Consider the following 13,744-nt stretch of genomic DNA (forward strand, 5'->3'; position numbering starts at 1 on the left):
TTTTTACTAGAGATGTAAATTTGATCTGCGCTCGACTCGAAATAGGGATGCAGATTAAATCTACGATTGTTTTTTAGAAGTAGTCAGAAATATCACTGTTGTTTAGGAAGTGCTGATTTAATCTGCGTCTCTATTCAGAGCTGAGTCTAATAAAAATAGGATTTTTCTAAAAATATGTGTTTATTTTTGTAAGAAAGATAGTATAAAAAAATAAATCGGATGCACTTATATTCCGACCACATAGCATACAGCCGTTTGTGAAATCGAATCATCTCAAAACACGAGTTCCAGAAAACAATGGCGGCATCATCCAACAACGGAGCTTTAGCGGAGCAACAATTGTATCTCCCCCCATCTCTCCCTCTTGAAGGCCGTGTTGCTATTGTGACCGGCGGTGCCGGTGGCATCGGCTCAGCTGTCTCCTCACACCTCGCGTCTCTTGGTGCCAAGGTGGTGATTGCTTACATTGGCGATTCCGGCCCCGTGCAAAAGCTTGTTACTGCCATAAACTCCACTGCTTCATCTCCACGCGCTATCGCTGTGTCGTGCGACGTGTCGAAGGATTCTGATGTGAAATTGCTTTTTGATACCGCTGCCTCGACCTTTGGCCCCGACATCCATATATTGGTCACCACTGCAGCGGTTCTTGATTATGATTACCCAAAACTTGCCGAGACGAGCGAAGAAACGTATGACTACATGTTTAACACAAACACGAAGGGGACTTTTCTCTGCTGCCGCGAGGCGGCTAACCGGTTGATTCGGAACGGGAAGGGACGGATTGTCACATTCTCCACTTCAGTTATTGGGTCCCTTCGACCCGGGTTTTCCATCTATGCAGCCTCTAAGAGTGCAATTGAGACGATGACCAAGATAATGGCAAGGGAGCTGCGCGGAACTGGGATAACTGCGAACGCAGTTGCGCCAGGACCGACCGCAACTCCAATGTTTTACAATGGTAACTGTTTATTTCTTTAATTATAATCTTTTTCCGGGGTGTATGCATAAGTAATGCCTTAACTTGCAAGACTTTAAAAAAAATCATGTAATTGAGGACAAAGTCTTGGCACAGCATCTAATTAAATTCTTAACCAAAGAAATTGTATTAAATATTCTATCAATATCGCTGTAATTGGTGCTTAAAACCTCTCAGTACAAAAGAACTTTTACAACAATTTGGTATATTTTATGGACAAGGCTTTAAATTGCAATTATCGTGTCAACACGGAAAGGCTAAAAAGTAGCTATAGTTAGCTATTGCGCCGAAAAAGGTTGTAAGGTTATAGCTTTCAAGGTCCGAAAAAAGCTAAGCGCAGCTATTTAGAACTCTAATTATGGATGTAAAATTCATAATTAGTGCATTCTAACTACATTGTCATGTTCACTCTGTTTAATCATCCTAATAGAGTTGTTTAATATGTATCTATATTTTTTCTGTAACAGGTAAATCAGAAGAGGACCAATCGAATATCATAGCGGAAGTGCCGCTTGGCCGGCTGGGGCAGCCTGAGGATATCGCACAGCTTGTTGGATTCCTCGTCAGTGATGCCGGGGGGTGGGTCAATGCCCAAGTTGTACGTTGCAATGGTGGCAACGTCTAGGTTATTAAAGGGTTAATTGATTTGCACCGAGCCATCGATCTACTTTTTCTTTTTATTTAATTAGCACTATCCTTTTCTTATTAGATTGTGATTTGATTTGAGGTGGAATTAATGGGATCTTTAGTTTGGTTAAGTTTCAATTTGTTAAGATAGTAGCCAATGTTTTTCGGTGCTTGTAAGTTAAATGTTAGGAATAGTCCATGCATGTACTCGATGTGACAATGGAATAGATTAATTTTTTCGGGTATTAGATATAAAGTATTACTTGACTGAGAAATTTATTTATATGCAATTTAATGGGAAATGATATGCTTGAGTATCTCATTATTATCCTTATTTTTTTCGTATAGTCTATTATATTTTTTAAATATTAACTTTAGACATCAAATTTGAATTCGATGAAGTGTTAAACTGTTAATATTGTATTCTCAAGCGTCAATAAGGATGTGAGAAATTATCCTAAATAGTTGACTTATTAATTTTAATAAATAAAGTTTTTAGATAAAAAAATATTGTATAAATAAAGCCATAATTCTGATTAATCGAATTAATAATTTCACCGGTTGAATAAAGGAGTTCAAATCTGCTACAATTCCTCTCTTTTCCTCGTTTTCTTTCTCTTTCTCTCTCTAGATAGCATGGTATCTTGGTATGTTTGGATGAAGTGAGAATAGCACGCTAAATTGCTAACTCAGGTTTGAATGAAGCGAAAATAGCATGGTATCCTGGTATGTTTGGATGAAATGTGAATAGCATTCTAACTCAAATTTGGTTGTAAAATAAAAATAACTAGAATAGCTCTTTTGACATTTGTCTTATTACAATAGTTAAATTTAACTTTTAGTAAAAATAGACTATTCTAATAAGATAAAAGAGTTTAATTCACTACTCTAGCTTATTCAACCACATTCAAACAAAGAACAAGCTATTTCAAATAGCTTTTCTAAAAATAACATATTCTTACTCCAACCAAACATACACATGTGAATTGACAATACTAATTCGAATTAGTGAGCAATTTTTATTTTTTAACTAATCTGTTTAAATCATAAAATAGCTCCTAACGCGAATTAGTGAGCTATTCTTGCTGTTCTGAATTAGCGTCGACTTCATCCAACATAACTCCGGATTTGTATCCTGAATAAAGTTTTGTATGCATCTCCCGCAGGCTAGGATTAAATTTTTATAAACAGGCCAAAAGGCCCAAAATGAAATTTAGGCCTAATGGACAGATTAGGATTTCAGTTACCATCAATAGTATGGCCCAGTTTCAGATAAACTCTTGAGTTATCTGACAGGGAACATAGATTATCTTATGAAATGACTTAATTTTTTAGTTTATCCAAAACCGAGCCTTTATAGAAGTCACGCAACAATATTAATAGAAATTGGGCTACTTTAAGATTGGTGTTTTAGAAATCTGAATGGTCTGGAAATTTCACAGAACTCGAAATTTGAGATATCTCGGAGGATATGAATTTTTTTTTATTATTTTTTTTTGAGATGACGGAGGATATGAATTCAGTCGTGCATCGGTGCAGTACATTGTCAGGCGAGTCGGGGAGCAAAAGTCAGGTCACTTGGATTTATTGTAGCCAGACGAACTGCTGCTCTATGTAGCAAGTTGCTAACGTCAAGATTTTAATGGCATTTTTTTTTAGTGGGTCTATGGTACTATGCATATTACGATTTGGCACCATGCCATAGCTCTATATTCGAGTTTTCAAATCCTAACGGTCGATCCGAACCGTTCATCTTGTTCTCCATATTAATATGTGTTTGGAGACCAAATGTTACATTTTTTGAAATTTTTTTACTATTTTTTTAGATTTATTGAAAATCACTGTTTTTGGATGGTCCAGAATTTTCAGATCAAGTGATTTTCTAAATATCTAAAAAAATAGTAAAATTTTTTCAAAAAATGTAAAATTTGGTCTCCAAACACATATTAATATGGAGAACAAGATGAACGGTTCGGATCAACCGTTAGGATTTGAAAACTCGAATATAGAGCCGTAGCACGGTAACAACCCGTGATATGCATAGTACCATAGACTCACTCTTTTTTTTTTAATAAATGTTAGAAGTCAAGCTATCAAACTATTAAATATCTCTATTTATGACAACAAATAATTTCTCTCATCTGAATTTTGAATGCATGATTTCTCACATAATTACTATGTGCCTTTGAATCATTCTCAATCTTGATGGCAATTTAAAACTTCAAACTCTTACGGGATTAACGCATTGGTAATTGGAGAGAAGGGTTTTAATTGACAGTGGCATCATACGGAATTACGGTCTGCTGCTGAGTGTAAATTGGAGTAATGTGGTCTGACTGGCACTGGCAGTGGTAAATGCGAAAGGCAAGTACCAGATAGTTTCTTATAGAAAGAATATAAAGAGTTAGGCTGGGGTGCTATGGATAGCATAGTGGCCTCTATGCTACGGCTCAATATTTGAGTTTTCAAAATCCAAACGGTCGATCCGAACCGTTCATCTTATTCTCCATATTAATATTTGCTTGGAGACCAAATTTTATAATTTTCCGAATTTTTTTACTATTTATTAAGTCACTTTGAAAATCGCTAATCCAACGGTTTTACTGTTTTGTGCAGCCACCGTTGGATCAACAATTTTGTAAAATACTTAATAAATAGTAAAAAAATTCAGAAAAATGTAAAATTTGGTCTCCAAGCAGATATTAATATGGAGAATAAGATGAACGGTTCGGATCGACCGTTTGAATTTTGAAAACTCAAATATTGAGCCGTAGCATAGAGGCCACTATGCTATCCATAGCACCCCAGCCTAACTCGAATATAAATATGTTTGAGATCAGATTATTGCTTTCTTGAGGGATGTATTTGTAATTTTCCTATTTCAGCCGTTCCTTTTTTATTTGAAATTGAATTGATACTTTTAATGGATTTTGTATTGTGTTACATATCAATATCATATTAGCAAAGGTTCTCCCTATGTCAGATATTGTCACCAGTAAGAAGGTTCTCACTAGCCGGTACAGAATGCTTACCACTTTGTTTTTCAGTGTCGTAAAAAATGGGATAAACGACTGATTAGTTGGTAGTGGTAAAAATGGGATAAACAACCGATTAGCAAAATTACAAAATTACAAATAAATTGAAAATTGCAGAAGTTGAATCCAATTACGTTGAATAATCCAGCATAATTACCGTGAATCTTAACTGAAATATCAAACAAAAATATTGTTTTTGAAAATTGATTAAAACTAATTAATCTGTTCAATTTAATTATTTTATATGTTATTAAAAAAAATTAAGTTCATAATGCCTTGTTCCTTGAAAAAAACTCTTGATCGATACCATTGACTGAGTCACCTATTCAGATCCGGTTACGCAAGTGTATCCAGTCGGGTACTGATTCGGGTTGGGTCGTTTAAAGATGCCATTAATAGTAGGTGCATCTAGGGGTGGCAAAAAAGCTCGTAGCTCGTAGCTCGGTCATGATTCGCACCTAACTCGTTCATTACTGGATCGAGCTGTTAACGAGCTAACTAGTCACTAGCTCAGTCCAGGATTAACGAGTTCAAGCTGGGGCTTAGTTTGATTACCTGCTCACAAGCTAGCTTGGCTAGGCATCAATTTGTGACTTTGTATGAATTTGTGTGTATTTTATACTGTATAGCTCGATCCAAAAAGTTTGTAGAATTTATTTTCTTCTTAAAACAAGATCCAGCCATACCCAGCGAGTCTGCTCGGGCTGGTTTGTTACGATCTCAAGCTAAGGTTTTAGCTCTGATGCCCTAGGTCCAGCTCGTTTGGTTGTAGCTCGGTCCATAATTTAACAAGCTGAGCTAAAACCTAGCTCGGATCGAACTAGCTCGTTACCACTCCTAGCTGCATCCTTGACATGAGGGCCCCACTTGATGTCGTTTTTCTTGAGCAAAAATAAAAATAAAAAATCAACTTGCCTTTTGCGCTGCATCATTGACACTTGATGTCACAGTTCAATTTGCCGATTTGCGCTGTCCGAGTCAAATCAACTTGCATTTTGTTTGTTGTCACGTTACGCCGATCCAAACCGATTGCCTACATATTCGGTCAGATTGGCCTGTTCACATTATTTTGAACAAGCATCCTCCGTCCATTCAACTATAGTTTTTCCTGTAACGGGTCAGTTTCTGAGAAAATAGTGATCTGCTGATTCTATAACTGATTGTACCGAAAATAGTAGATCTTATTTAGAACGCATCGATCAGATGAGCAAAGACGGTTCAAATTATTGAAAGAACCTGGGCAATACACCGGTTTTAAATTGAAAAGCGTAATATTTGCTTGGTATATGCAGACCACGTTCATGCTAAGTTCCTGAGCTCACCTACCTGCTTTAGAAGCAAGATAATGGCAAATTGGGGGGCTTCGCGACCCGATTTTTTTGTAATAAACTTAGAAACCCTAGCTTTATCTCTCGCCTTCCAGAAATTCTCAATTCTTGGACGAAAAGAATACGGATCAATTGAAGAGCACGTATAGGTAATTCTATCTTTTTTGGCACTTTTCGTCCTCGATCTGTTCTATTTCTCATGCAAACAAAGAAAATTATGTTCCTTGAATTTCTTGGTTTTTCTTTATTGATTAAGCCCCGTACTATGAAATAAAAGTGCTTTGTTTCGAATAACCTCCGACGTTGTTGCAGTTGAATTTTATGTTATCGCTATGTTATGCAGATTGTTCTTAAATTTATAACAATAATAATAATACGAGTTTATGTAAGGATTTCACTAATATAATTGCCTATCTTGAGTAGCTTTGTTCATCAAATTATTGTCCATTGAGAAAATTTCAATATAATTTTCTTTGAGGAAAATTTGAATAGAATTTTTGCTATCTGGTACGGAGCTATGAATATTCAGAAGGCCTTTTCATGGAAATTATTTAAATTATATTGTTTTAGTATGCATAACCTTTCCCTTACTAAAGTTTCTACCTTTTCTTTACATATTCCATAGTTTGATAACTAATAGATACTTTGTTTTTCTGTAATTTAATCTCGGATACATAATACAAACTGTCTTATATAATACCAAATAACACACCATACTATCAAATGATCCCTCCTTATGCAACCCGCTTCTTGAAAACTTTAATAGTTGCAAACTTGTAATAAATCAATATTTCCTTTGCTATTGTACTAGCTTCTGAAAATTAAATGGCACAAGAGAGCTGGAAGCAGGAAACAGAAGAGACCGAGTTACGAGCACCAGATGCTCCGATTCTCTGTGCCAACAACTGTGGTTTCTATGGTAGTTCAGTTACAAACAACATGTGTTCAAAGTGCTATCGCGAGTTCATCAAGCAACAACCGCTCCTCTCCCAACCCACCCGACCTGCTGAGAAATCACATAGCATGGGCTCATCGTCATCTCTCCTGTCTGAACCAGCCGCTGCTGAGGCATCCACAGTTGCTGCAGAGGTGAATGCCACTGAGGATCTGAAGATGAACATGCCAGCGAACCGCTGTTTCTTTTGCAGGAAGAAAGTCGGTCTCACAGGCTTCCAGTGCCGGTGTGGTGGCACATTCTGCTCTCTGCACCGGTATTCTGATATTCATGAATGTTCCTTTGATTACAAATCCACAGGTCGTGCGGCAATTGCCAAAGGAAATCCGGTCGTGAAGGCTGATAAGATTGATAAGATATGATGTATGATTGCGGGTTAGGGAAGAAAAACAGATAGTTTCTTAGAAGTCAACTTCATTTGCTTGCTACTATGGACAGTTCAGCATCTCTCAATTGGGGTGGCGGGGATTGAAATTTGTGAAAAAAAAGATAAACCCCTGTGTATATTGTGTGAATTTCTTTTTAAAGTTCTTAAAAGTACCATCCGGGTCACAAATGGCATGGCGTAGGAATTGCAGGTGGGAGATTGGTGATTGTGATGTCATAATGTTGATTTGGGTATTGAATGGGAGGGTTCCTACTAGTGAGACTTGCACAAATTATGTCCCATTCGTTTCTCTTATAAATTAATTTATCTTTGCATGAGTTATTTTGTTTTTCACTATTTCACAACTTGCTAGTGTCATCATAGTTTTCTGGCATAAGTTGATAAGTGGAAATCTATCTGTCATGTATGGTTCTCTGCTCAGACGATTGTTTTTGTCTGGTTGGCCTTAGCTAGTAGTTATTGGGGATCAGGCATCAAGAAAAATTAATTTACGCAATCTTGCTCTTTTCATGTGATTGAGAAGCTATGAAGATTATAAATTTGCTGGCATGTATGGTTCTCTTGCTCTTTTGCGTATAGGAGAACTAGTGAATTGTGACTTTATGTTTCTAGTTAAACGGCGTTTATCTTTCCAGTAATTGGTAAAAAAAGGGGCTTTCAAAGGTAGTCCCAAGTATCAGCAGATGTTCTGGATGTATATTATATTTAACAATTTATATTTAATAAAATAGGAACAGCAGTGCAGTTGTCTACAGGTACCAGTGATTTGGTACCGCACAAAAACATAAATTTGTTTCAACTTCCAATTAAATAGTAGTGCCTATCCCACTTTTATCAAAAAGAAAATTTAATAAGAAAGGAAAAAACTTCATCTTCATGTTATTCAAATTACAAGGCTCTTTTTATTAATATATAATATATAATATATAATTTGTACGCTTTCGTTGTTCAGCATATATATTTAGATGTTTTTTAATAGTGACGGGGGTGGAGCTGGACTTTCTGACTATGGGGGTCATGAATTAGGATCAATCATATAAATTTTTTATGTTGCGAATGAGGATCATTTTACTCTAGATTATATAGAAAGCTGTGTATATATACAAAAAATTTGAAAAAAAAAATGAGAATCAATTAACTCTGATTGACTTTTACTCTCTCCGCCTCTGAATAGTGATCTCGTTTTTTACATAAACTGGAGTATGCACCCTTCAATGTACATGCAAAAATTTTGCAGTTACGGTCAGTTTCCCCAAGTTATCAGCCCTTGTAAAGTTATACCTGAGCCGTACTGGCAAAATATTGCTTCTAAAATCATCTGAGGCTCACTGCTGCTTATAAATTGTCTGGATTGTTGTACATATATTTGTTTTATTGAATACTCGTGAATTTTCTAGTTTGTCTAAATATATTCGTCTCATGGACAATGGGTTGCTGTGTTAGTGAAATGCTCGATGTCAGCATCCAGAGCTACTTTTTTGTTCTCCTGGCTTTAAATTGTGCATCAGTACAGTCTACCGCCTGTCTATAACTATAACAGTGGTTGCGCCTCTTATCTAACCCGAACTGTTGATTTTATGTTTATTCTTTAATCTGAACTATCTAATCTGTTTTAACTCAATGCAGATATTCCAATGTTATAACAGCTGCGGGCCTTTATCAAATCCAACTGTCGAACTCAATCATGGTTTAGATGACATGTTGCCCAATTGTGCCATCAGCAGAATTAAGCTACATGATCTATCACCGTAACTAATAAGCTTTCGTATTATATCATGTTATTCCGATCCCAACCATTCAACTTCGTTGAGATTCGTGTATGAAAAAAGTTTCTTCATTGAGATTCGCGCATGAAAAACTTTGATTGAGATGGGAATAACAGAACCAAACAGGCTCTCAAGTGCCCAAAATAATAATAATGTATAGATGGGGTTAAAGCCCAAAGCCTGTATTTCATTTTCCAATTCTGGGCCATTCTGAGAAGAAGGGAATAAAATTCAATCTGCTTCTAATTTACTAAATTGCCCTTGTCGTTGAGCCTGCCAATCAATCGACCGGATTCTGATCCAGGTCTCGCTGAAACCCTAACCCTAGCTCGAAGCTCCATTCATGGCCATCGCGAGAACAGGAGTTTACATTGATGACTATCTTGAGTGTAAGTCTGTTGTTTGTTTGTTTGTTTAGTCGTTTTGCATGTGTTCGTTGGTACCATTATTTACATATAAATCCTTGCAAAATGTTATTTACTATCAGAGTATCAATTTACCTCATCTGGGCAAAAGGAAAACTTTATGTGCAAATTGACAATTAATATTTATTTTACAGCCTGTACAGCAATGCTACAATGTTTACTTTGCCAGTGTATAAATGCAAAAACTCCTTTTATTTACTTCTTACATTAGAATCTAATTTTTTTGTAATAGATTCAAGCACATTGGCTGGAGATCTGCAGAGGATTCTTTTTACAATGAGAGAGCTTGATGAAAGAGCTCAAGGTGAATTTTTCCTTTAGACATCTACACTTATTCATTGAACCAGTGAATGTTACATTGGTATTTTTAATTGTCTCCTTTACATTGCTGTTGGTCAATTTGCTTTACGGTGTGCAGTGTGCACTTTGAATGAGATATGATGCACATTGGTCTTATTAATTGCATCTATTGTTTACTGCTTTAATTTATGATATTATACAGGTATTATTGGTCAGACAAAAGATCAAACGAAATACTACGTGGCAAAATCTTCTCACAGCTTAAATCATGAATTTGAAGATGAATCTGCTCTGGATAAATTGAAAAAAGAGATTGAAGCTAGTCAGGAAAATGCACTTGGCCTTTGTACAGAGAAAGTCTTGCTGGCGCGGCAAGCGTATGATCTAGTAAGTTTTTACACAGCTTAATTTACTCAAATATATACATCTATTGCATCACTATTAATTTATGAGAAAGATTACAGATTGAGAGCCATGTAAAGCGGCTCACAGAGGATTTGGAACAGTTTGCTGACGATCTAAAGCAAGGTGCTGTTGTAATCTTGTAAAAACACATGCATAATGTGACATATAAGTTTGTACCGTAAGAGGGAAATGAAAGTTTTATGAAAATATAGGTTAAGCCAACTATCATATGAGAACTAAAGCTGGTCTCTGAAAAAGTACCAGAATCATTTCCTGTTTTGTGATGTGAAACTAAGCACATTAAAGTAGGAGAATAGATAAAATCAAAACTGAAAAATGATTAAGATAAATAGAGGAATCGTTGGGATGCTTGGAGTAAAACCTCGTACTTACCTTGTGGTACGGCAAATACCAATGCATGATGCTAGAACCAAGCAAAAAGTACAGATCTTAAATCACTCCGGGGCCGTTCGGCAACAAAGGATTAAGCCTCCTTAAGACTTAATCCACTTCCTTTAACTTCTTTAGTCGCTTAATCCGGCTGAACACCGGTTCCTTAGCGCGGATTAAGATCACCTCCTTTAGCCTCCTTTTGCCCGGATCTTAATCCTCTGCCCGAACCTTAAGGCACCTTTGCCCCTTCATTTAGCTTCCTTACCTTTCATCCACAGATTAAGACAACCGAACATTGGTTCCTTAGCGCTCCTTAGGCTCTTAATCCCTTGTTGCCGAACGGCCCCTCCATGCTACCCTCATTCAATTGAGGCTATTGGTTCTCTTTTGGATCCAGAATACTACACAGGATGTACCTTGCACACCATTGCAAGACCTGGACTGGTACATTACCTGAGTGTTTTAAGACCGATCCTATAGGCTGTTTTCATGTATTCTTTATAAAAAAATATAATGTTGTGCTCAAATATTTCTTGATAAGCCATGACGTCATAATATAAAAATTTAGTATAACTAAAGAATGTATCAGTGTTTGGTATATCAACAGGAATAATCCCTGGTTAATTTTAACTTTTGACAGAGGGGAAATTACCTCCGGACGAACCAGCAGTACTGCCTCCACTCCCCGTTGCATCAAGGGAAGAAAGGCGTAAAGGGGGGAATGGCGGTTATATCACTCCACAATCCTCGAAGCGGTTGAAGCACGAGAGGGAATGGGACGTGGACCTCATGCCTCCTCCTGGAAGCAACAAGAAGAACAGCACTGCCACCTATGTCGAGCCCGACCAGCCAATTGACCCAAATGAGCCGACCTACTGCATCTGCCATCAGGTACCTTGCAAAGGATGTGTTATTTTATTCATCCTTGTCTATTTTATTTTAGTTGATTTATATTGAGAATTTTGGATTACTGAGATGTTGTTCCTTTCCAGGTGTCATATGGTGACATGATCGCTTGCGACAATGAGAATGTAAGTTATCTTACTTGTCTATGATTTATGAACTAGATCCAAGGCACACCTTAATACTGATGATTTACTGATTGGGTGTGTATTATGCTGACATTATGCCGGTTGCATTTTGTACTGCTTTATACCAGTATTAGGGTTAGTATGCATTCTGGTTGGATCAGATGATAACTGTTGCATCATTGCTGCTTTTGTTGATTTGGTTTTCCACTTAATTGTACGTCAATGAACGTGACTGATACTGGATAGTTGATCAAGTCTTATAATCAAGTGTGGCCAGTAGAACACCATAATTTTTTATTTTATGATAGTTCGATACCATACCTGCCAAGGCATGTACCAGTTACTTCACACCCCTCAGGTACCTAACTTGGGTAGTCAGTACTTGATTGTCTGTTCCATATCTCAAAGCTGCCCGTACATCCACAGTGGTCAAGATGTTGCCCACCTAAGTTACCTGAGGGGAATGTACAAGTGTGGTCTGTATTGAGCAAGGTAATTATCCTCGAGGGAAGATATTTGACTGATATGCTTTTCATGGATTATTTTCTCAGAAACCCAGAGTTTTTGTAAATCTAAAATGGATGTACTTTGTATATTTATGTGCTGGTAATGTGTATCATTCATCTACAGTGTGAAGGTGGTGAATGGTTTCATTATTCATGTGTCGGTCTTACGCCGGAGACAAGATTCAAGGGGAAGTGGTATTGTCCCACATGCAGAGACAGGAACGATTGATTTCAACCGCTTGCTTGTAAGGAAAAACTTGTATTGGTTATTCCTTTTGTTCTTTCTTCGGCTATTAATTGCTATCCTTGCTGTGATCAAGGCATGTATTGTTATTCCAACAGCATGTAGTATTCAGGCAACTTTTTTTTCTGATGTGGTTTCTCTTAACTAGATATGTAAATAATTGTGAATTTACAAGCTGTGTGTTGACAAATCTTTTCAATGTTGTAACTCAGAAAATCCAAGTAGCAATTATCATTTGTAAGATGTTCCAAACTTCCAGTGCCAGCTTTTATGTTGTTGAGATTGTCCCTTTTTTTCCCTTTTTTTGAAAAACCTGCAAATTTGTGAGGGAATTGAACTTTCAACTTTTGATTAACTAGGTGCTACTTCCCCCTTCTCATGTTGTGGAGATTGTCAAATCGTCAAATTTCTTATTGTGCACCCAATTTTCATGCACAGATGATCGCAAAATAAGAATAGCTAGAATAGTCAAATCAAGAATAGCTACAGTTTGTCTTATTAGAATAGTTAAATCTTAAAATTCTTAAGAATAGTCTATTTTAATAAGACAAAAGGTTTGGATTCACTGTTCTAGTTTTTTTAATCCAACCAAACACCAAATAAGCTATTCCGAATAGCTTAATTTCAAAAATAGTCTATTTTCAATTCAAACCAAACATACCCTAGATCGTTGAAACGGTTCAATTTATATCTCGTGTTTATATTTTGAGTTGGTTACAAGAGATGTAATTTCTATTTTTTTTTTTCTGCTCAATACTTTTTTAGCAAGTTCATACTTTTTGACTATATTGTATTTGCTTATTAGCTATGGATTACAAAAGGCTTTCCATGCTATAGTTTTAAAAATTTATCGTATAAATTTCAAACTTTAATCTAAGTAGCTTAGTAAATTGGTTATATAATAAAATATCAATTTTTATTATTTTTATTTTTTATGATTTATAAAAAATGATAAAAAAATGGCTTAAAACATTGGCAATTTTCTTTTATTTTTAAGTTATTTTTTACCATATTTCATAAATCATAAAAAGTAGTAAATTTTTTTCAAAAATAGTAAAAGTTGGCATTCTACAAGTTTATTATATAACTAATTTACTGAGCTACTTAGAACAAAGTTTGAAGTTTATACGATAGATTTTTGAGTCCGTAGTACGGAAGGCCTTATACTATCCATAGCATCTAAGCCTTATTCATTGTATTTTTAATTTATCAATAAAATATAAAATTAGAGGTTTGACTTTTTTTATCTTATTTAAAAAAAGAAAATATGCCTTCCACTTCTTGATTTTAGCCTGCTAACTTAGACTACTTCGACTGATTATTTCCATTTTTTTCTCGTTCTTCCTTCCAATTCAGCTACAATTC

General features: G+C 36.0%; 3 protein-coding genes across 3 annotated transcripts; all 3 read left to right on the forward strand.

The window, feature by feature from the left end:
* Window positions 1-235: 235 nt before the first annotated feature.
* LOC144551899 (NADPH-dependent aldehyde reductase-like protein, chloroplastic) lies at window positions 236-1,873 on the forward strand. The gene is made up of 2 exons (XM_078299999.1): window positions 236-958; window positions 1,444-1,873. Exons 1-2 carry the CDS (start codon window positions 298-300, stop codon window positions 1,599-1,601), a joined length of 819 nt encoding a protein of 272 aa, XP_078156125.1. The 5' UTR covers window positions 236-297; the 3' UTR covers window positions 1,602-1,873.
* A 3,834-nt stretch (window positions 1,874-5,707) lies between these two features.
* LOC144550961 (zinc finger A20 and AN1 domain-containing stress-associated protein 6-like) lies at window positions 5,708-7,630 on the forward strand. The gene is made up of 2 exons (XM_078298719.1): window positions 5,708-6,115; window positions 6,778-7,630. The coding sequence occupies exon 2, from the start codon at window positions 6,792-6,794 to the stop codon at window positions 7,281-7,283; it is 492 nt and encodes a 163-aa protein (XP_078154845.1). The 5' UTR covers window positions 5,708-6,115; window positions 6,778-6,791; the 3' UTR covers window positions 7,284-7,630.
* A 1,630-nt stretch (window positions 7,631-9,260) lies between these two features.
* On the forward strand, window positions 9,261-12,631 carry ING2 (PHD finger protein-like protein). The gene is made up of 7 exons (XM_078298720.1): window positions 9,261-9,464; window positions 9,733-9,804; window positions 10,003-10,187; window positions 10,265-10,328; window positions 11,239-11,489; window positions 11,591-11,629; window positions 12,260-12,631. The coding sequence occupies exons 1-7, from the start codon at window positions 9,419-9,421 to the stop codon at window positions 12,362-12,364; spliced, it is 762 nt and encodes a 253-aa protein (XP_078154846.1). The 5' UTR covers window positions 9,261-9,418; the 3' UTR covers window positions 12,365-12,631.
* The last annotated feature ends 1,113 nt before the right edge of the window (window positions 12,632-13,744 follow it).

Source organism: Carex rostrata, chromosome 3 (genome assembly GCF_964058835.1).
Source record: "Carex rostrata chromosome 3, lpCarRost1.2, whole genome shotgun sequence".
NCBI classification, from domain to species: domain Eukaryota; kingdom Viridiplantae; phylum Streptophyta; class Magnoliopsida; order Poales; family Cyperaceae; genus Carex; species Carex rostrata.